The sequence below is a fragment of the Lynx canadensis genome, chromosome D4, assembly GCF_007474595.2.
Source record: "Lynx canadensis isolate LIC74 chromosome D4, mLynCan4.pri.v2, whole genome shotgun sequence".
Lineage (NCBI taxonomy): Eukaryota > Metazoa > Chordata > Mammalia > Carnivora > Felidae > Lynx > Lynx canadensis.
The window spans coordinates 40464207-40484552 of record NC_044315.2 but is presented as its reverse complement, the minus strand read 5'-3'; the positions used below and the strand labels follow the sequence as shown (position 1 = coordinate 40484552).

General features: G+C 40.1%; 2 protein-coding genes across 4 annotated transcripts in view; one reads left to right on the top strand and one right to left on the bottom strand.

The window, feature by feature from the left end:
• PSIP1 (PC4 and SFRS1 interacting protein 1) overlaps positions 1-2385 on the top strand; it is a 39853-nt gene extending 37468 nt beyond the window's left edge. The window contains exon 16 of the mRNA XM_030294129.1: positions 767-2385. Coding sequence (XP_030149989.1) covers positions 767-827 — 61 coding nt within the window. The 3' untranslated portion in view covers positions 828-2385. The remainder of the gene's footprint in view (positions 1-766) is intronic.
• Positions 2386-5297: 2912 nt separating this feature from the next.
• The window catches only part of SNAPC3 (small nuclear RNA activating complex polypeptide 3), a 45289-nt gene continuing 30240 nt past the window's right edge, over positions 5298-20346 (bottom strand). Inside the window, exons 5-9 of one of the 3 annotated variants that reach the window (XM_030294134.1) lie at positions 19437-19586; positions 13007-13089; positions 10330-10494; positions 7321-7428; positions 5298-6083 (exon numbers count right to left, since the gene is read on the bottom strand). In XM_030294134.1, the coding sequence (XP_030149994.1) occupies positions 5936-6083; positions 7321-7428; positions 10330-10494; positions 13007-13089; positions 19437-19586 (654 nt within the window). In that variant the 3' untranslated portion in view covers positions 5298-5935. Of the gene's footprint in view, positions 6084-7320; positions 7429-10329; positions 10495-12956; positions 13090-19436; positions 19587-20346 lie in introns of those variants that run through there. The other 2 variants (XM_030294136.1, XM_030294135.1) reach the window with 2 other exon arrangements.

Here is a 20346-nt window from a genome sequence, read left to right as displayed (position 1 = left end):
TCACATTGCTGTTCCAAGGTTATTTGTAGAAGAATTCTATTTTGATCACTCAGTTCCTGAATTCAGGAAGCAAGACAGAAATCAAAAAGGCAAAAACAAAAAAATAAAATTTACAGTTAATTTGCCTATATTCAAAGGATTCGAGCTAGATGGTAGGATTCCAGTTTAAATAAGTATTCTTTGGATTTCTTTCACTGATGCAGCTCTAATAGTGACTTACATTTATACTTTCTTGAATTGTGACAGAATAATACAAAAATTAGACTAAAATCACAGGCTGTTCTCTGCTGCACCCACTCTAAATAACTAGTTAACTGAACTGGGGTTCTCCAAGTCTTGGCTTTGTTCTGCTACACATTTGAAGGGCTTGGAATCAGGCATCCCTTCTAATTCTGAAAGTCAGGGAAATCTTGTCATCTGTGTCTGTCACCCCTTCTCTTTATTAAGGTTTATAATGTGTTGGTATCACAGATCTAACCTTTTCATGTTTTTCAAAGAGAATTCATTTTAAAGCTGGAAATGATGGAAAGGGCCTGGGCCATGATGCTTCCCTGAGTTATTTTGTGTTTGATCCCAGTATTACTTTAGGAAGAAGACACAACATGGTCAAATAAAATTTTGAACAAAAGGAAGTCAAGATTATTATTTCTTTAATCTTTTGGTGGCCTTAAAAACATAATGCATAGATTTAATGTGTTTTTCCCCCTCCCCCTGAAGGAAAAGAGCCCCTAATCCCAGTTGACACACCTTTCTTTCCTTTCTTTAGGCCATCCAATGAAGAGAGAGAGACTGAAATATCTCTGAAGGATTCTACACTAGATAATTAGGTTGACATACCTGGAATATAAAGAACATTTGAGAAGTTTGTAATGGTTTTCATTTGAAATATTTAGAATGCTGAAAATTTTAAATTTTTATAAGCATAGGTTTTGATGTTGAAAACTTGTTTGGAGGGAGAGAAATCCCTTTATATTTGTTTAAAAGTAATTAAACATTATTGCTAATTGTACTTGTGCAGTATTAACAGCTACATTATTCACTAAGTGTGAGGGAAAACTCATTTAGGAAATGTTAAACTGCTTTTCCAGACATTGGTTGTAGCATAATTTCAATTAGTGTGTGTATGTTAACGTGTAATTGATAGTAGAAAAAAGTTACATTTTTAAAACTGCTACTTGTATAAACCTTTCCTCTTTCCCAAATACTGTGGGTTTTGTGCATAGTTTTTACAAATATTGGATTTACCAGAGTTGTCTTTTCACTGTTTGTGGGTTTTGTAGAAGTTATGCATTTTTATGGTAGATAAAATGTTACTTCTATACAAGTACTCACTTCTTTTATCAAAAGTTAATTTTAATCTCACAGTCTACATTGTGCTACATTATTATCCTGCTGCTTTGTAACAATTTGTGGTCTGTATGCCTTTTTGTATGACAACTAGATACCCAACTGACGTTGAACTGACAATTCTATGAGGTACAAAACTCATGTTAACTTTTCGAAGGTAATTTAGGTTTTATGGCTGGGAATTCAGTGAAGTCACGTGACTTCCCTGCAGCAAGCAGAATAGGTATATATAGGAATGAATCTGGCTTTAGGGTTCTACCATCTAAGATCCTTTACAGGCACTAGTAGCTGAAACTAAAAGTAAATGATAAAAGTTTATTTTTGAGAACTGTCTCAAGTTTCTGAATTTTTAAAAAGTCACACTCATTTAAGGAAGTCACTAAGTATTTTTTTAATTGGAAAAAAAATCCATGATTCTTATGCAGTAAATAGTAAATACTATATAAGAAAACTAACCTATTTGAAAACAAGGCTATATCAGAAGGGGATTATTATTTAGAGATCCTGCATGTGACAGAATTGTAAGGAGTTAGAAATACATGTTGCTCTGAGGCAGTAAGACAAAGTAAAGGAGTATTTCGATGGTCTGTATATTCATATATATGGACTTAAGTCAGGGTAAGCCAACGTTAACAAAACTTAAGGGTAATTTAGCAGATAGAATTTCTAAGATATTTTGAATATTAGGTCAGTTGGTGGTTTTCAGTAGCTAAGACACTTCTCATGTTTCAAAACTATGAATATGGGGAAAAGGCTTAATACTAATACCAGTGTTTGCATGTGACATGCATTGTATGTTTTTGACCTCTCAGGTAATTGCTTTCATCTATAGATGAAAAGTGTGAATTATTTCAACAATTGGAGTTTTGCTTTTTGAGAGGTCTTACAATGGAACCAGGACCCACTGTTTTGAGGGAACTATTGATATTACACTATATCTGGTCCTTAATACAACTTAAATTTGAACAGATTTATTCTAGTTAAGCCATAAGTGTCAACATTGTAAACTTGTTTTGATTAAAGGATTTTTCTATCAAACTCTACTAGTAAATTCTTTGCTACTTCAAAATGTTTTTGGAATTCTGGATTTGCTTCTAGCAGAGTTAATTTCTTAACTTGGTATATAGGTTGTGTTGCCTGGGGAGACAGGGTAACAACTAAATCTATAGGAAGCTAAAAATGTTATTTTTTGCTCACCCTCCCCTTTTCTTCTGTGACCCAGCAGATTGATAACAGTTTTACTGAGAAACCACAGAATATTCAACTTCAGGAGATCTATATAATAGCTTTCTGATAACTTATGTCTGCGTGTTTGGGCTGGCCTTGCTCTAAACCATTGACTTACATAGTGTTAAACGTAACTGGCCTTCTATTTTCGGTTTGTCATAGGCTGATTCACAGGTAACTACCACTGTGAGAACTCCTAAAAAGTCATAAATACCAATAACTTTCAGGAGCATTTTCTCAATTTAAATTTTGTATTTGGTCAAAACTCCAGTGCTGAACAAGTCAAGTCACCAAGATAATTTAAATGAGATAGGTAACAAAAGTGGGGAAAAAATTTTTCTTTTGGTAGGTATAAACCACCTACTTCATGTTTTTTCAACCACTGGATAACATGCAAAAGAGTGGGTATCTGGGTGGCTCAGTCGGTTGGGCATCTGACTTAAGCTCAGGTCATCATCTCACAGTTTGTGAGTTTGAGCTCCATGTGAGCTCTGTGCTGATAGCTTGGAGCCTGCTTTGGATTATGTCTCCCTCTCTCTCAAAAATCAATGTTTTCTGGAAAAAGAGAGTATGTTGTGGCCCTATAGAACGAATTGTCTAAAGTTTTCTTAGCTGCTTTGGAGAAATTTCACAGGTACCATCTGAATTGGAGAAACAGTGTATAAACAACTTGACTATCTTAAGCCTTCTGCTGTTTTATCCTGTAATTTCAAACAGTAGGAAGATATTTTACCTGCTTTTGGCTGACAACACTGATTATAGTGTACCCACATACACTTACCTGGTTGAAGAGGTCGGGTCAAGATGAGGTCTGCCAGCTAATCCTACATAAGAGCAAAGGCTTTTACAAGGCTGTGAGGGCTTCACTAACACCTTATTTTGTCCCACTGGTCAGAGAAAGGATGATCTATTGGAAATAGCAAACCCATAATTACAAACCTTAAGAAATGAACCGCTACGTAGGTAGAAATGTTTTTATCTTTTAGTTCTCTAACCTTAGAGATGATAAAGATATTGTGACTGGATTGGGAGAAGGTAAAATTATCCTTACAAGATACCAGGGGTTGAAAGAAATAAACCAATTTTGCTTTTCTAAATACTGATTTTTGCACACACTCATCTACTATTATATCAAAATCTTATTCTAACTACAGAGGATACTGATTAAAGTTCATTACAGTATTTTCATACTCGCTTTGCATCAGGTAAAATACGTAATTTAAGTCATGTTTAACACTGAATTTTACAGCTATAAAATCCCTCACTCAAGACCTCTTTTAGGACTATTTCAAAGTTAGAAGTTCTTTTGACTTGAATTTGGTGGGACACCTGTGTATCCAACAATACACTGGCAAATTCTGGGAGTAATTAGCCTTTCTTCCTCTAGATTTCACAAGGAAATGATAAAAAGATATCACAGCCTTTGTAATTTTGATGGGAAAGTTTAACCTTAAGAGCCAGCAGGACAATATTAATGATAAAGTAAGAATTTTACTAGCAGTAATATTTTAACTGACAGTCTTCTTCGTCCACTAAAATGAATTGATGGGCACCACATATGGATTAATGCTTCCACTGGGACAATGCACTTTTTGGAATTTTCTGTTTTGAGACTAGGAAAGGAAAATGAATAGAAGTAAACAGACCCTTGCATACTAATGCAAGAACTATAAGGAATGCAGTTTAAAAATAAAGGACGCAGAAATTCATTTTTACCCCTGGAACTTCTAGGAATTGGTTAAATCAATAGGTTTGTAGCAGAATTTTCAATCTGTTGAATTTATTAGCATCATTGGAAACATGAAAGTAAACATTTAGGCAGCAACTGAAGCCAGGCAAGGGAGGGAGGGATCTCTTAGTTCTTTATACTGATCCTCTCTGGTGGTGTATTCACTGAATGAGTGAAAGAGACGGTCACTACACATACCAGAAACAGGTGCGTGTCCTCTGTACAGCAATGGACTTAATTGGGTATGTGGTACTTAAGTCCACAAAACATTTCACTGCCAATCTTTTAAACATACAGGCTTAAAGGATTCATCAGTTTTGACTTGTATGGTAAATGGCTGCTCAACCATCCAGGGAATGTGGAACTCAATTGACTTTAAATGAATAACCTAGAAGAGAGAGAGAATTTATGACACGTTTAAAAGGAACAATTGTACAGCATTCTTAGAAGTCTTAAACTTTCCACCAAGAGTTTCCAGAAAACATTTCAATATAGACAACTAGATAACTACAATTTTCTCTAGTGACCTAGATCTTGGAATTCATCAAAGGTGTCCTCTGGACCAGAATGAAAGAGAATAAGTAGGATTATCCGAGTGAGGGGGCCAGAAAAATGAAAGAGCTGGACCAGAAAACCTCTGGTCCAACTGATTCTGATAGAATATTGGGTATTCTTGCCCAAGAATGAGTGATCCTAGCAATCCACAGGATCTTGACTTCCCATGTCCCACCCATGTCCCAGTGGTCATAGTACATAAAATCCGCTATTCTTAAGATTTTATTTTTAAGTAACCTCTATACCCAACGTGGGGCTTGAACTTCTAACCTGAGATCAGGAGTTGCACGCTGTACCGGCTGAGCCAGCCAGGTGCCTCAAAATCTGCTATTTTCTTAATAACATTAAACTGAAAAAATTCTTGCCCAAGAAATCAATCTTCAATTTAAAGGTTACTTTTGTCAAGGTAGGAGTATATACTCAGGATCCTTTTACATTCATTATTCATGCAGTGAGTCTCATTAAAATGTTTAGTGTGCCTACTAGTTTCTAACAAAACAATATAAACGAACCCGCTGTGAGAACAGATTACACAATAGCTATTCTTAATGCTGTTATTTGTTAAATCTACTTTTATTCTTGTTCCTCATTTTTATTACAGATAATTGAATGATGTTTACCTTGGAAGCCTCAGGGTACAAGGTGTAGCTCTCGCACTCTTCAAAGAATTTTCAAAATACTCCCACCACTTGATGTATCATTAACTGAATTTTTCTAATTACAGATTAGCAAAAACCACTCTGGACACAGAATGAATAGACAAGCCACAGACTGGGCAAAAATCAGAACACTTGAATCTGACAAAGGATTTGTATTCAAAATATATAAAGTACTCCTACAACTTAGATAAACACACTTAATGGGCAGAGGCACTAAATAACCATATTTTGGAATAAATACTAAACTAATGTATTTCTAAACACAAGTTACTTTGTAAGAAAACCGGTGATCTGAACTTGTGCAGGGGGGTGGGTAACTGGCTGATTGTTTCGGGTGGATCCTGTTCCTCAGTGACATGTTTTGGAAATAAAGTAACCATCCACAGGGTAGTTACTTCACAAGGGTGTACTTTTGTTATTAATTAAAGGTTCCAGGATCAACATAAGGATAAGCAAGGAATTCTCCCAGTTTGTTGCCTTCTGAATCATAGTGGAGCATCCGAAAGCAAACATCACAAAAGAAACATGGGTCCTCTGGTGCAAAACTGTCATTGTTCGTCACCCATCTGTAATTAAAAAAAAAAAAAAAAAAAAAAAAAAAAAAAAAAGATGTGCATCATTACAATGGACTTTCTTTAACATGCTGTAAGTTATAACTCGTGGTAATGTGTAAATATAACATTCCCACTATTGCCTTATCGTTCTATCTTAACAATACTTTATAATCCTTTATATTATTTTGTGTATGTACGTATGTGTATATGTGTGTGTATATAGATAGATAAATACAGATGTATATTATTACCAATACTCTGCAAGGCAAAAGGGCAACTTAACAGAAACCCTGTAGAATGCTGTTTCTCTGAAAGACTTCTTAAAGGTAAGTAGAGAAAACTACAAATTCGTATGTGAATGTGTCATACACTTTAGCCACGACTCACTTATCCTCCAAGTAACTTAAAATTTACACCATTTTGAAAAACCCACAATATATTAGATGCTACAGACCTGATAAACTTGTGTAAACCAGTAAATTAGTACTGGTTAATTTGCAAACTCCAGCTGTTTTACCTAGAGTTCAGGTTAAAATGTTACAGTGTGTATACAAATGGGAATATGGGTAATATTCAACTGATACTTTGTTTTTTGGCCTGAAATGTTACTGGTCACAGTGAGATGAAAAGACTTTTTCAGTCTATTTGAATTCTGCATCTCCTGGTATGTTTTTACATTCCCTGATTGCCAGTTTGGTAACTGATTTATCTCATGTTTTCTTATTGATCATTTAGAAAAGCATATTTCAGTGGGGGCAGGGAGCCCAAAAGAAATCTATGATATGCAGTTACTCTCTTTTCTTCTGAATGCTTCTTTCCAACTATGATCCACAGTTAAAAAGCAAACTAAATGTGAAGTACCACAGAGTAAAAATTTTACGAAACTGTATTTTAACCTCATTATATACACGAGACACTGTGTTATTTTTTCACGGAGGAGAAGCTGTGGATGAAGCTTCTTTTGTAAATTTCAGATACAAGACACAGCGTGGCTCCCTGATGACACAGAATTGATTCATCCAAAGTGACCCACCCCTGGACTTTCATTACAGATAATTTGTTTCCTTACTGTTTAAAAATGTTGTAACCTACTTTGCAGCACTTAACCTACCAGATAAAACCATTTCTATTTATACCTCCAAAGTAGAAGTCCCTAGATTCAAATTCAAAATAGGAAAAATTGAAATACTAGAAACGGAAAGTACTTGACTACTGAAAACCAGGAATTCTCAAATAATTATGAACTTACCTGGCTGTGTACATTTTACAAACAAAACATTTTCTGGTCCATAACCAATGCTTCTTGATAAGAAGGGGATAAAGGGTCCTATCCAAGCAGTCATCACGATGCACAAGCCTTGTGTACATGAGAAGTAAATGAAGATATTAAAATGCAAATTGGTGTGATCTGTAAAGAATTAAATGTATCTGTACCTCAACATTAACATAGTAGGTATATTTTTCATTTTTTTTTTCTAAAAGATTTAGGTATAAACTCGTTTCACTAGGTCTGACCAAACCGTTCCACAAAAACATTCTCCGAAAGATCATTTTGGATTAAACAATGTTTTCTTTCCTGTGAAACTTCCCAAAGCTCTTTATGGGGATATGCTTGAACTAAGAGGAAGCATATCTTAAAGGTATTCCATCAGAGAGCCCCTGCTTTACTCAATACCTTTTTATGAAACATAGTTTGGGCAACTGTTTTACCCACTTGGTTCTGTGGTACATGGCTCTGTTTACTGTCCTCTTTATTAAAATCTAAATCTGACTCCTGGTATAATGTGAGCTGACAGGACTTCAGTTTTAGGTGTCAGAATTAAGTAAACTGAAAACGGAAGGCACTCTCAACTACGCCATTGATCGGATGACTGGGTTTGAATAAGTCCCTGAACCATGCTGGACCTCAGATTCTCCACCCCAAAAATGAAGGGACTGCACAAGAGTATTCTGAAGGTCCCTGACAATTCTAAAATGTAATGATTTTCTTTTAGTAAGAAAGGGTAGCAATATATCAACTTTGCCATCACCAAATGGTTAATACACTTGTAACCGTTTACCAAGTCTTAGACTTTAATCCACCTAGAAGGTAAAAATGATTTGTAGCCTAAAACTACACTTAGAAGTTCCTTAAAAGGGGCACCTGGCTGCTCTGTCAGCAGAGCAAATGACTCTTGGCCTCGGGTGTGTGGGTTCAGGCCCCATGTTGGGTGTAGGGATTACTTAAAAATACAACCTTGGGGGAACTGGGGGACTTAGTCTGTCGCGCATCCAAACTTGGTGATCAGCTCAGTTCCTGATCTCGCAGTTACTGAGATTGAGCCCCGCATTGGGCTCCACGTTGGGCACGGAGCCTGCTTGGGATTCTCTCTCCCTCTGCTTCTATCCTTCTCCCCTGCTTGTGCTCACTCGCTCTCAAAATAAATTTAAAGAGAGAGAAGATTCTCCTTCTGCCCCTCTCACCTACTTGTGCACATGTTCTCTCTAAAATAAAAAATAAAATCTTTTAAAAGACAGTTAAAAAACTTTAAATCTTAAAAAAAATTTTTTTTAACTCCTTAGAAAAGTCCCATGCTGTAAATGCTTAGTAAGTGTCAACGGTTTCCCCAAGTTGCCTCGAGTGTAAGGACTGATAACGCTCGCTGTTCGGTAAGAAATGTAAAATGGGGGGGCCTGGCGGCTCAGTCGGCTAAGCGTCTGATTCCCGATTTTGGCTCAAGTCGCGATCTTGCAGTCAATGGGTTCGAGCCCCGCATCGGCTCTGCACTGACAGTGTGGGGCCTGCTTGGAGTTCTCTCTCTCCCTCTCTGCCCTTCCCTGCTTGTGCTCTCTCTCAAAATAAATAAAAACACCCATAAAACTAAAATCATAAAAAACTGGATTGTCTCCCATCTTATGCTAATTCTCAGGCACATTCCCCTTCATTTGAGTGACAGCTTCTGTAAAATTTAACACATTATCAAAGAAACGTACATCATTTCAAGGCCTATAAAGCTGAGGGTTATGAGCTCTCCTGGCTCTGGCTTGAGCAATTCTTTTTCCCTCAGGGCAACTGTTTTTGCATTCTTAACGGTTTCTTTTAAATTTAGGTCCTCGACATTCCTCTAAGGAACCAGACTAATTCTGGTAAAATATTGCATGTTCACATGCTGCCAAACTAATGCTTACACCTAAACCACACAACTGACCGTAGGCGCCTTTTATGGCGTAACACGTGGCTTTCTAGCTGCTAATTCCCTCGTGTTTGCATTTGCTTAATGAGGTTTCGATGCACCTGTCGCTAATTCAGTTCTGTATTTCCTGACAGAAGGACAGACGTGCTCTCCACGTGTGCTGTGTGTCAGCGGGAGGTCTGGCACTTCTAGACGTGCTTCCCGAGCTCTCGGCCGCGCCCCAGTCTTGGGACTAAGCTGCTCGCGAGCTCGGCTACGCGGCCATCGTGCTGGGATTTCCCTTTCCCGGCTCCGAGAGTCCTCCTCATGTCTCCCCCTATTCCAAGGTTTACTCTTTGTGTCAAGTACTTCCTCTGGGAGCTTCCTGAGAATGAGTGCATGGGAGGTCAGATGTTCGGAGAGACCGGTCCCTAAGACCCAAGAGAAGTGGACACAGGGATTTGTCCGGGCATCGGTTCCTACCACTGGTACAATAAAAAGCACGGGTAGATCAGTGCTTCGCATAAAACATAAAAACAGTCCCTCGGAACCAAAGCAGGGAGAGAGCAGGGCTTATTCCTATATGTTGATCCTTCAGACACTGAGATTCCGAAATGAGATGACTGGCCTTATTCATGAGATGCCAGCTACACAAAAGTTAGCTCATTTTAAAATAAAAGGAATCTGATTTTAAACCACTTTGGTCCTTCCCCCTTTATACTTATGAAAGCATTAAGACTTCACATTTGTCAAAGATGAGAATTACTCTTCCCTTCCCCCAGTTGCTTTTAAATCTTAAAATTCTGGCAAAGAGACAAGAAACTTAGACGTAGTTGCAAATCTGGCAATAAGCTAAGGGGCTACGTACAAAGTGGGTGGAGACTGCCTGTCTAATCCTCCAAAGGAGACACTTCTTTACAGATTTTCAACCCTCCGATAACCAGTAAAGTATTTATCACAGATCTTCCCAAAAGAAAGCGTGCAAATGGGTGGTCATTCTATGGAAAGTGGACAGTTTTGCTGCTCCCAAGCCAGGCTGCGGTGACTAATTTTATTCCTCGTGTTAAAAACAAAAACAGAAAATGCTGCCAAATGCTGCCACTTACCTTATGTCAGTGATGACGACAACATGCTCACAGTCTCCCTGGTGACAATATAAGTAAGGAAAACCCAGTTTAATATACAAGTCATTGAAGGTAAAATCTTCCATTTTAGCGGTCTGAAATTTTCCATAGCCTCTATCATGGGACTCTGACCACTCAATGATAGTTCTGAAGGGGGCAAAAAGGCAATGGTATTTCATTACTCCTCAAAAACCTAGAAATGACAGAAAATGCTCTATGACCGCAATTATTTCTTAAAACCTGGCTCACTCCCTCAACGACAGTTGCCGTCTTGAGGCAAAAATCTTAGTGGTTGACACATGTTGAAATTAAGAACTCTGGATTCCTGGGGTGCCTGGGTGGCTCACTCAGTTAAGTGTCCGGCTTGGGTTCAGGTCATGATCTCACGGCTTGTGGGTTCGAGCCCCACATCGGACTCTTAGCGCAGAGCCTGGAGCCTGCCTGGAATTCTGTGTCTCCCTCTCTCTCCGCCCCTCCTCCGATTGCGCTGTCTCTGTCTCTCTTTCAAAAATATTTTTAAAAATTTTTAAAAATAAAAACAGGGGCGCCTGGGTGGCTCAGTCGGTTAAGCGCCGGACTTTAACTCAGGTCATGATCTTACAGTTCGGGGGTTCAAGCCCCACATCAGGCTCTGTGCTGATAGCTCAGAGCCTGGAGCCTGCTTCGGACTCTGTCTCCCTTTCTCTCTGCCCCTTCTCGGCTCGTGCGCTCTAAAATAAATGTTAAAAAAATTTTTTTTTAATAAAAATAAAAAAAGAACTCTGACTCCTTCTGTATCCATTAGAGCAACAGTTCTCAAAGTGTGCTTCCTAAAGTCAAAATTACCTTTATGAAAAAATGTCATTTGCCCTTTTCAATTCCTATTCACTCATAAAGGACCGATAGCCCAGAAGCTACTGAATGGGAAATGGAGAATGCCACTCCTCTCATTTTGTTGTGGAAAAGTTATTCCCCACCCCCCAAATTATTAATGTTAACATTTAATGGGATCATTTAAATTAGCAGATATTCAAATTATTTCTTAGTTTCAACCTCGAATACGGTAAACATGGATAGCTATAGCCCACGTAATCAAAAGCTCTTTGGAGTCCACAAGTATTTAGAGTAGTGAGGAATGCCGAGAACAAGTCTGAGAACCGCCACATTAGAATACACACACAAGTTGCTCTAATGAAAGAATGCAGATAAACACTCAAAAAAAAATACACATATGTACCCTAGTCACTGGGACACTGACAACAGAAGTATGGCCTAATTAACATGGTCATTAGCTACAGATTTTTCATGTTATGTACTTAAGCATGGACTTACATACTCCCATCGGGCAAACAACAGTATACACTGTACAAGCAGAAAAAAGAGTGAACGATTAATTTACTGCTATCATCTAAATATGAAAGAGACTAATAAATTCTTTAAGTGGGATTTACATTTTTTTTTTTTAGATTTATCTATAGCTCAATACAAGATTTGCTGTAAATTGGCTTTTTTTTTTTTTTTTAAAGTTTATTCATTGTGAGAGAGACAGAGGAGAGCACAAGCAGGGGAGGGGCAGAGAGAGAGAGAGAGAGAGAGAGACAGAAGCCCAAGCAGGCTCCTCATTGTCTGCACTGAGCCTGATGTGGGGCCCAAACTCACAAACTGTAAAATCAGGACTTGAGCCAAAATCAAGAGTTGGACGCTTAGGGGCGCCTGGGTGGCGCAGTCGGTTAAGCGTCCGACTTCAGCCAGGTCACAATCTCGTGGTCCGTGAGTTTGAGCCCCGCGTCGGGCTCTGGGCTGACGGCTCAGAGCCTGGAGCCTGCTTCCGATTCTGTGTCTCCCTCTCTCTCTGCCCCTCCCCCGTTCATGCTCTGTCTCTCTCTGTCCAAAAAATAAATAAACGTTGAAAAAAAAAAATTAAAAAAAAAAAAGAGTTGGACGCTTAACTGAGCCACCCAGGCGCCAAGTCTTAAGCAGCCTCCAGGCCCAGCAGGAGCCAGGTGTGGGGCTCGATCCCATGACCCTGGGATCCTGAGTCAAGCTGAAATCAAGAGTTGGACACTCAACCAAATGAACCACCCAGGGGCCACTCTCTGTTTTTAAAATGTATTCAGTTATTTCATGTGCTTGCCCTAGGTACTGGTAAGTTAAAATTTTTCTTCAGAAAGAAACTTTTCTGACCAAAGGTATGCATAGATCACTTCAAAATCTTTGTGTTATCTACGGTCTTGAAATTATAGCAAATCATGGGGCACCTGGGTGGCTCAGTCGGTTGAGTGTCCAACTCTTGATTTCGGCTCAGGTCATAATCTCATGGTTTGTGAGTTTGGGCCCCGCGTGGGGCTCAGTGCTGACTGCACGAAGCCTACTTGGGATTCTCTCCTTCATTCTCCACCTCGACCATGCTCATGCTCTCTCTCCCAAAATACATAAAAGTTCTTTTTTTAAGTTAAAAAAAAAAAAAGACTCTTTTTCTCTGCCCTTCTCCTGCTTGCGTGCACGCTAATTCTCTCCCTCAAAAACAAACAAAGAAACGGAGATATTTTTGACCCCACAACAAACAAAACAGTCTAACGAAACAATTCCTTGGCAAAGGTCCCTAACAGACCAGTTTGTGGAGCTCTCACCATTTTGAGAACTTGAAACAGGAAAGACAGAAGCTTTTTGAAGACTGTACCTGCTCAAATCTCTGCACTCAGGGTATCTCTTATCATTATAAAATGTTCCTTCAAAATAAAAGAAGGCTGATTTGTACAGGTCCTATAAGAAATGAGATGGTATTAAAAGAAAGTCCACTATTAACAATTATGGATCGCTACAATTCAAAACGTATGTCATAAAATCACACCTATTAATGTGCTTTACAGTAACTTTAGGCAACTGCACAAAATATGCTTAGCTCATTAGTTTAATATTTAATGAGAATCTATGTGACAAGTATTATGCTACTTACCAGGGATAAAAGTGTAAAGATATCATGAGATTTATGAAAGGAACCCAGTTAGAAATAAACTTTAATATTATCTTATTATATGCATACACAGCAGGGATTTATTTCGGATTCTAGAATTAATTAAAAACTGGAAGTCACGTTTTTGGTATTTCCCCAGCTATGATAACAGTGATCAGAGAGTTATGTCTTTCTGTTATTTTTTAATATTTTCAGCATTCTTTTATAAAAATTCTCCCTTCAAATTTTCAGTAATTCTTAGGCAGAATTTGAGTATCTATTCTTACTCAAGCAATCTTGCCCCAAAGTACCGCTGTAGTCACACAGCTGGTCTGAACCCTGAGGTTTCTTAACCTTCCGTCCAGCAACTTTCCAGACGGGTGTCTCTTGCTGCGTAACAGAGTCACAGAAACACCAGAGCCCAAGTCTCCCCTCAGAGCTGTTAAATGAGACTCACCCGGGCACCACTGTTTTCCCGAGCTCCCCAGGAGATTCATATGTTAGACTCGCTCTTCACAATGTCCTTAGAATACATCAGACCCCTGGGGGAGGGGGATTCTTTTTCTTAGTTTACACATACTCTTCAGACCGAAGTTTCCTCACCTATAATGACCACATCTGCCATGCTATCTTCCAGGACTCAAGAACAGTTTATGAACTATAAAAACATGTAAGTTTCGGGTATTAAATCTTACTCTAAAGAAAGCCAAATTTATCTCCTCCTTGGAAGCTTCTATTTTCCTTTTCTTTTTCTTGATGTTTGTTTATTTTTGAGAGCGAGCACAAGCGGGGCAGGGGCAGAGACAGAGGGAGACGGAGGATCCGAAGTGGGCTGTGTGCTGACGGCAGAGAGCAGGACGTGGGGCTTGAACCCACGAACCGGGAGATCATGACCTGAGTTAAAGTCAGACCCTTAACCGACTGAGCCACCCGGGCGCCCCTGAAGCTTCTATTTTTCTTTCTTCACGCCCCTATTTATAAATTATCTGGTAACAGCATCAGACACCCTTACAAGACTGGCCGTGCTGTTTCTCCTTGGACCCTCACTAAGTGTCCCTGACCCTCTGTTTCCTCATGTAACATGTGACTAAACCAGTACCTCCTTCCCAGGTGCTTGTAGAGACAAAAGGATAATATGGACTAGAGTGCCATAGGTAGCTGCTGTTAATATATAAACTGCCACTAAATATACTTCTGAACACTCAAAGAGGTAAGCTAGGGTCCCAAATAAAGGGTCTGAAAGAATACTGCCTTATTTGGGGAACAAACACAAAAGTTTACTTTTTTTCATTACAAAACGCCTCTACAGAACTTCATTTTAGGCAAATTAGGCAACTCAAGGCTTGTGGTTGGCACCATTATGATCTTTCAGAAGGGCAACTCTGCAAGACCAAAAATGTTTTCCATCTGAATTCTAAATTAATTCATCCATTAATAACCTTTCCTTGTCCCAGCATACAAATAGAATAGATGTTAGCAATCTCATTACCAGGTAATTTTCATTTTCAGTGGTAACCAGAGATCCTCACTAAACAGTCTCCCTATTTTGCCAGTTAATTTAGCTGACCAACTTTGGGGAGGGAGGATCACCAACCAACAAAGAAAAGCTAGTGTAAGAAGTTACTTCTGTTATCTTCTAACGTAGCCTAAGAGTCTACTGTTACCGTTTCCATTTTAGAAACAACGTCACTGTCGACAACTAGTATCATCGGAACAAAGTCATTTATATATCCTTCTAGGCATCCATTAGTCACTTGTTCTCTTGCTAACATTCAAATCAGCTATATTAGAATTTCAGAAATAGTCCTAGGATCTGCTGTCAGAAAAATGGTAACGGGAGGAAGGTGCGGAAGAACTACGGGTAAGGAAATTGTTGCGACTTAGATTTGTTACTCTGTGTCCTAGAACAGGGCTTTATTTACAATACATAACAGAGAAACAGGTGTGCAAAGTATTTTCTTAAACTTCCTCTACACAAGACCTTTAAGAGATTACCAACAAAAAGAAAAAAAAGAACTAATCTGAGCAATGTAAAAAAAAAAAAAAAAAAAAAAAAAAATCAATAGACCAGAGATTAAAATGTGAAGGACCATCAAAGAAAAAAAACAAAAGACACTTGGGGCGCCTGGGTGACTCAGTCGGTGAAGCGTCTGACATCGGCTCAGGTCATGATCTTGTGGTTTGTGAATTCGAGTCCCGAATCGCATCAGGCTCTGTGCTGACAGCTCAGAGCGTACAGCCTGCTTCGGATTCTGTGTGTGTCTCTCTCTCTGCCCCTCCCCTGCTTGTGCTCAGTCTCTCTCTCAAAAATAAACACTAAAAAAAAAACCAAACACTTGAGTAGAAAATACTGGCATTAGGGGCGCCTGGGTGGCGCAGTCGGTTAAGCGTCCCACTTCAGCCAGGTCACGATCTCGCGGTCCGGGAGTTCGAGCCCCGCGTCGGGCTCTGGGCTGATGGCTCAGAGCCTGGAGCCTGTTTCCGATTCTGTGTCTCCCTCTCTCTCTGCCCCTCCCCTGTTCATGCTCTGTCTCTCTCTGTCCCAAAAATAAATAAACGTTGAAAAAAAAATTAAAAAAAAAAAAAAAAGAAAATACTGGCATTAATCTTATACACACATTTTTAAAATGCACTCCATTCTTTAACTACTATGGTCCAGAAACAAATGTTATAGCAAAACATACTACGTTTTAGACATATGCTTTTAAAAGAGATTTAAATATCCTGGCCCAATTCTCCCAGACTTCTCACATACTAAGCCACCTAAGATAATGTTCAAAATTCTTGCTTATTGGTTGGAATAAAGATTCTCCTTTCCTCAACTACAGGAACTGCCACTCGCTGATTTTTTCTTCTACAATCACCAGTGGAATACATGCCAAATAGCTGTCAAAAAGAGGATTATAACTGAAGGACCAATTTCCAATGTTGTCAGGTGGGACAAAGGCATGAGGTGAACAGAGAAAATAATCTGACAAAATGCTGAGAACTGGTGAGGGTGGGTAATGGGTACATTAGGACTCATCGTAACATTTCCTGTGAGCATGTTCAGAATTTTCCAAGGCACCAGACTACTCAAGAAAAAAGAGGACTCGGGGCGCCTGGGTGGCTCAGTCGGTTGGGCAGCCGACTATAGCTCAGGTCGTGATCTTGTGGTCTGTGAGTTTGAGCCCCACATCGGGCTCTGCACTAACAGTTTGGAGCCTGGAGCCTGCTTTTGATTCTGTGTCTCCCTCTCTCTCTGACTCTTCCCTGCTTGCTGTCTCTCTCTCTCTCAAAAATAATAAACATCAAAAAAAAAAAAAAAAAAAAAAGAAAAAAGAAAGAAGAAAGAGGACTCACATAAATAGAAAAAAAAAAATTCCAAAGCAAAACAAAAAAATCCCAAACCATAAAACATAAATGCCAACTGGTGACCTAAAAATCTTTCCACGGGCCAAATGTTAGTATCTGCAAAATTTCACTTATTTTTGAGGTCACTTTCCAAAGCATAGCTGGAAAATATTTAAAAGAGGACTATGGGTCAGCGGGCCCCCCCACTTGGAAAGAGCTGGGAAGACATCAGCACTGATGGACAAACACGACAAACGAGCCAAGGCTGGTTAAAAACACTCTCTGGGGTTCCTGGAGCTAAAACGAACTCGCATATTGGACTTGAGCTCCTTTGAGCACTGACGACACGGTTGCAAGGAGAATGAATTCAGATTTTGCTTATTAAACTTACAAACTACAGTTCCACCTGTTTTTGGGTTTTTTTGGTTCTGTTTTTTGGGGCTTTTTTGGTAGGGTTGAGAAAACCCTACAAGAGACTTCTGCTCTGCACACAGCCTGGAACTTCAACCTGTTTCTCTTTAATGTTTACTTCCAAGAGCACCAAGATGTCAAATGTGAAGAAACCAATGATCTTAAACCCATTTTCAACGTGACTAAATTTCAGTGAGATCTGCATGTGAGTCACGATGCTGGTCTCCTTGCCAATCACTGAAAAGACTGGGACACAGCAGCCTTGTGGGGCAGAGAGAAATCAAACAGCGTCAGCCTATAATTCTAGGCACCATAACGGCCAAAAGAAATGGTGCCGGAGTGGCCAAGAGAGGGACGGTCAGGAAAAATTTTATGTAGTGACTTTGGGGGCACCTGGGTGGATCGGTCGGTTGAATGTCCGACTTCAGCTCCGGTCATGATCTCACCATTCAGAAGTTCAAGCCCTGCAGCTGGCTGTCCCCTGTCAGCGGAGAGCCTTCTTCGGATCCTCTGTCCCCCGCTCTTCGCCCCTCCCATGCTTGCGCGCTCTCTCTCATAAACAAATAAATATTAAGAAAAAGAAAGAAAGAAAGAAAGAAAGAAAGAAAGAAAGAAAGAAAGAAAGAAAGAAAGAAAGAAAGAAAATCAAGTGCATATAATATCCTAAAACCTAAGTAAAGAAAATGTGGCGAGGAAGAAGGACTATTCGGTTGTGTCTTATGTCGATGAGCTGTCAAAAAAGGTGAGAACGAAGTCTCCGGTGACATCAGTAAAAGTGATTTTTGAGGACTGGTAGGGAACAAAAGTGAGTGCAAGCCAAAGTGGTGGCAGAAAAAGAGAAAACAATGAATTTAGGTACGATTACTAACTCGTTATTACTACCTGCTATGAGTCAGTGTGCTGAGAAGGAAGTAGAAAGATGAGGTGGTGGCTAGAGGGAGCTGCACGGTCAAGAAGAGGGTTTGGACGGGAGATCCGACGGCACACTTGTAATGATGGGGGAGATGCCAGGATGGCACAACCATGGCGTGAGGGCAAGCAGCTGGAGGACATGGAATCCCAGTGCAGGGAGCGGCAGGCTTAGTCCAGCCACCATCACAGGTGGGAAGGCAGGGCTCACGGGCAGACGGGTAGAGGGGTAAATGCAGGTGAGGGGTGATGGAAAATGCCTTTCTGGTAACTTTATTTTCTCAGTGAAACAAACAGCAAGGGTTTCAGCTGACGGTAAGTCATGAGGAAAAGATGCCAGCAGTTTCAGAATGAAAGAAACAATTCTCCTAAAAGGTGGTAGAGTGAGTCGCTACAGAAATGCAATACAATGCCAGGCAGCAGTGAGGCTAAGTGGAAATGTCCAGGAGGCAATTAAAATAATGGTATGAGAGGAAATCAAATGAAGTGAAATGATAAAATAAAAGAAAAAGAAAAATAAAAGAAATGATTTGGACATCAGGAGAGAACACGGTTAGAAGAGAGAGACACTAACAAAGGTTAGAGTCCACTTAAAACCATGAAAACTGGGAAAGACCAGGAGCATTTAGAAGAACCAAGATGAAACCTGGGTTATAACAACATTTATCTGGCTGGTGGCACAGGAACCAGCAAAAATAGTGATTATGATGGTTCGTGTCCAAACTCCATGTCCATTCTAGTTGACCCAAATATCTTTTTCTGACCTACAGGAGATGCTGCCCCTTTCAAGGGGGCCAGTAAACCTGAGGGCTTCTACCAGAGCTGTACCAAGTAACAGAAGGAGTTCAAGTCTGCCCGCCAATGGAATTCACAAAAACCTACTACTTTACTGGGCAAACAATCCCTTGTGAAACTTTGTGGGTGGCTGGTCTACCACTTTGACCCTTTCCATCCTTACCCAATGGGTATGTAGAGTTTCTCTGTCCTTTTGAGAGCACCTCCATGGGAAACACCAACAAAGACCAACATCGGTTGGTATCTATATCCCTGCTTGGTGCCAGTGCTTGGACTGACAGAACCTTCTATGGCCGATGGGGCTCTCAGGTGGTGGGGGGCAGTTATGACAGACTGAAACTCAGAGTTTGAAAGAGGAAACAGTGAACAGTGAACTCAACCGGCACAGTGAGGAAAAGTTGAATGAACGTGGAGAAGAGGTTAGACAACAGGTGGTCCCTACGGCCTTAAAAGGAAGGGTGTATACTGAATGGTTGAAGGGGAGCTGAAGGGGAGATAAGGAAATCAAAATTGAGCATAGTCTCATTGAAGATAAAGAAGGGAAGAGATAGGCTTGATGGAGTGGCAGAGAAGAAGAAAGCATTTACTGGAAGATTTACTAGCAGCCTTGTAATATCACTACTTACTTAGATGATGATGATGATGATGATTTCTTCTTATTTTATGAGGGTTAAAACAACAACAAAAACAACAACAAAAACCATCTTACTTTGCTTATGTGCTCGGGAGCTTGATCAGGAGTGTTGCTGAATTCGCCACCAATCTGGAGGTCACTGACACAACAAATTGAATCCCTCAGTTCCGTGAGCTTTTGACTGCCCAATACCAGCATCGTCTGGTATGGTTTGTGTTCTTTGTGCTAAAAGTCAAATGGTAGATAAGTAAGTGTCCACTTAGAGACAAAGCAATTAAACAATAAATCCTGTCCTGACCAGATCTCAATGAAGTTACTGGTTTTCTTAAAGTTATCCTCATAACTTAGTGTTCTGTGTTCTCTCGGTTTCTGTACTGGCCTATTTGGAACCCATTAATCACAGGTCCCAACTAATGGCCACAATTGTTTACCTCTCCCCTGTGATTCACACCCTGTTCTCTGAAACCACCTCCTTGGTTTAACCCTCACACACCAAGCCAGTATTTCCCATCCTAAATCAATGTAAGGTCAGGGAGCGGACAACTAGGGATAGCCCCTGCACCCCAGAGCCCACCAGAATTATCCAAACTGGCCAATCCCAAACTGTTTGCCCTGCCCTGCCCAGCCTTTCCCATGGAAACCTTAATAAAGGCTGTCGTCTCTGGCTTCTCCTCACTCCTTCTGCCTCCTGAATTCACTGGTGCTTCCCCTTGTGGCCCTGCATCTTGGCATACTCGCTCCTCTCAAGAAATGTAAGTAATAAAAGTCTTCTTTCAATGGCATTGGCCTCCAGTGTGGTCACTCAGTCACGTCCGTAAGTTAAAATCGCAAGGGCACGACTGAGACACCTGGTGAAAGGTCTGAATGTGTCCGCCCCCAATTCAGGCGCTGGAATCCTAACGCCCAAGTGATAGTGTTAGGAGGCTAGGTCTTTGGGGAGTGATCAGGTCATGAAGGTTAAGCCCTCATGAATGGAATTAGTGCT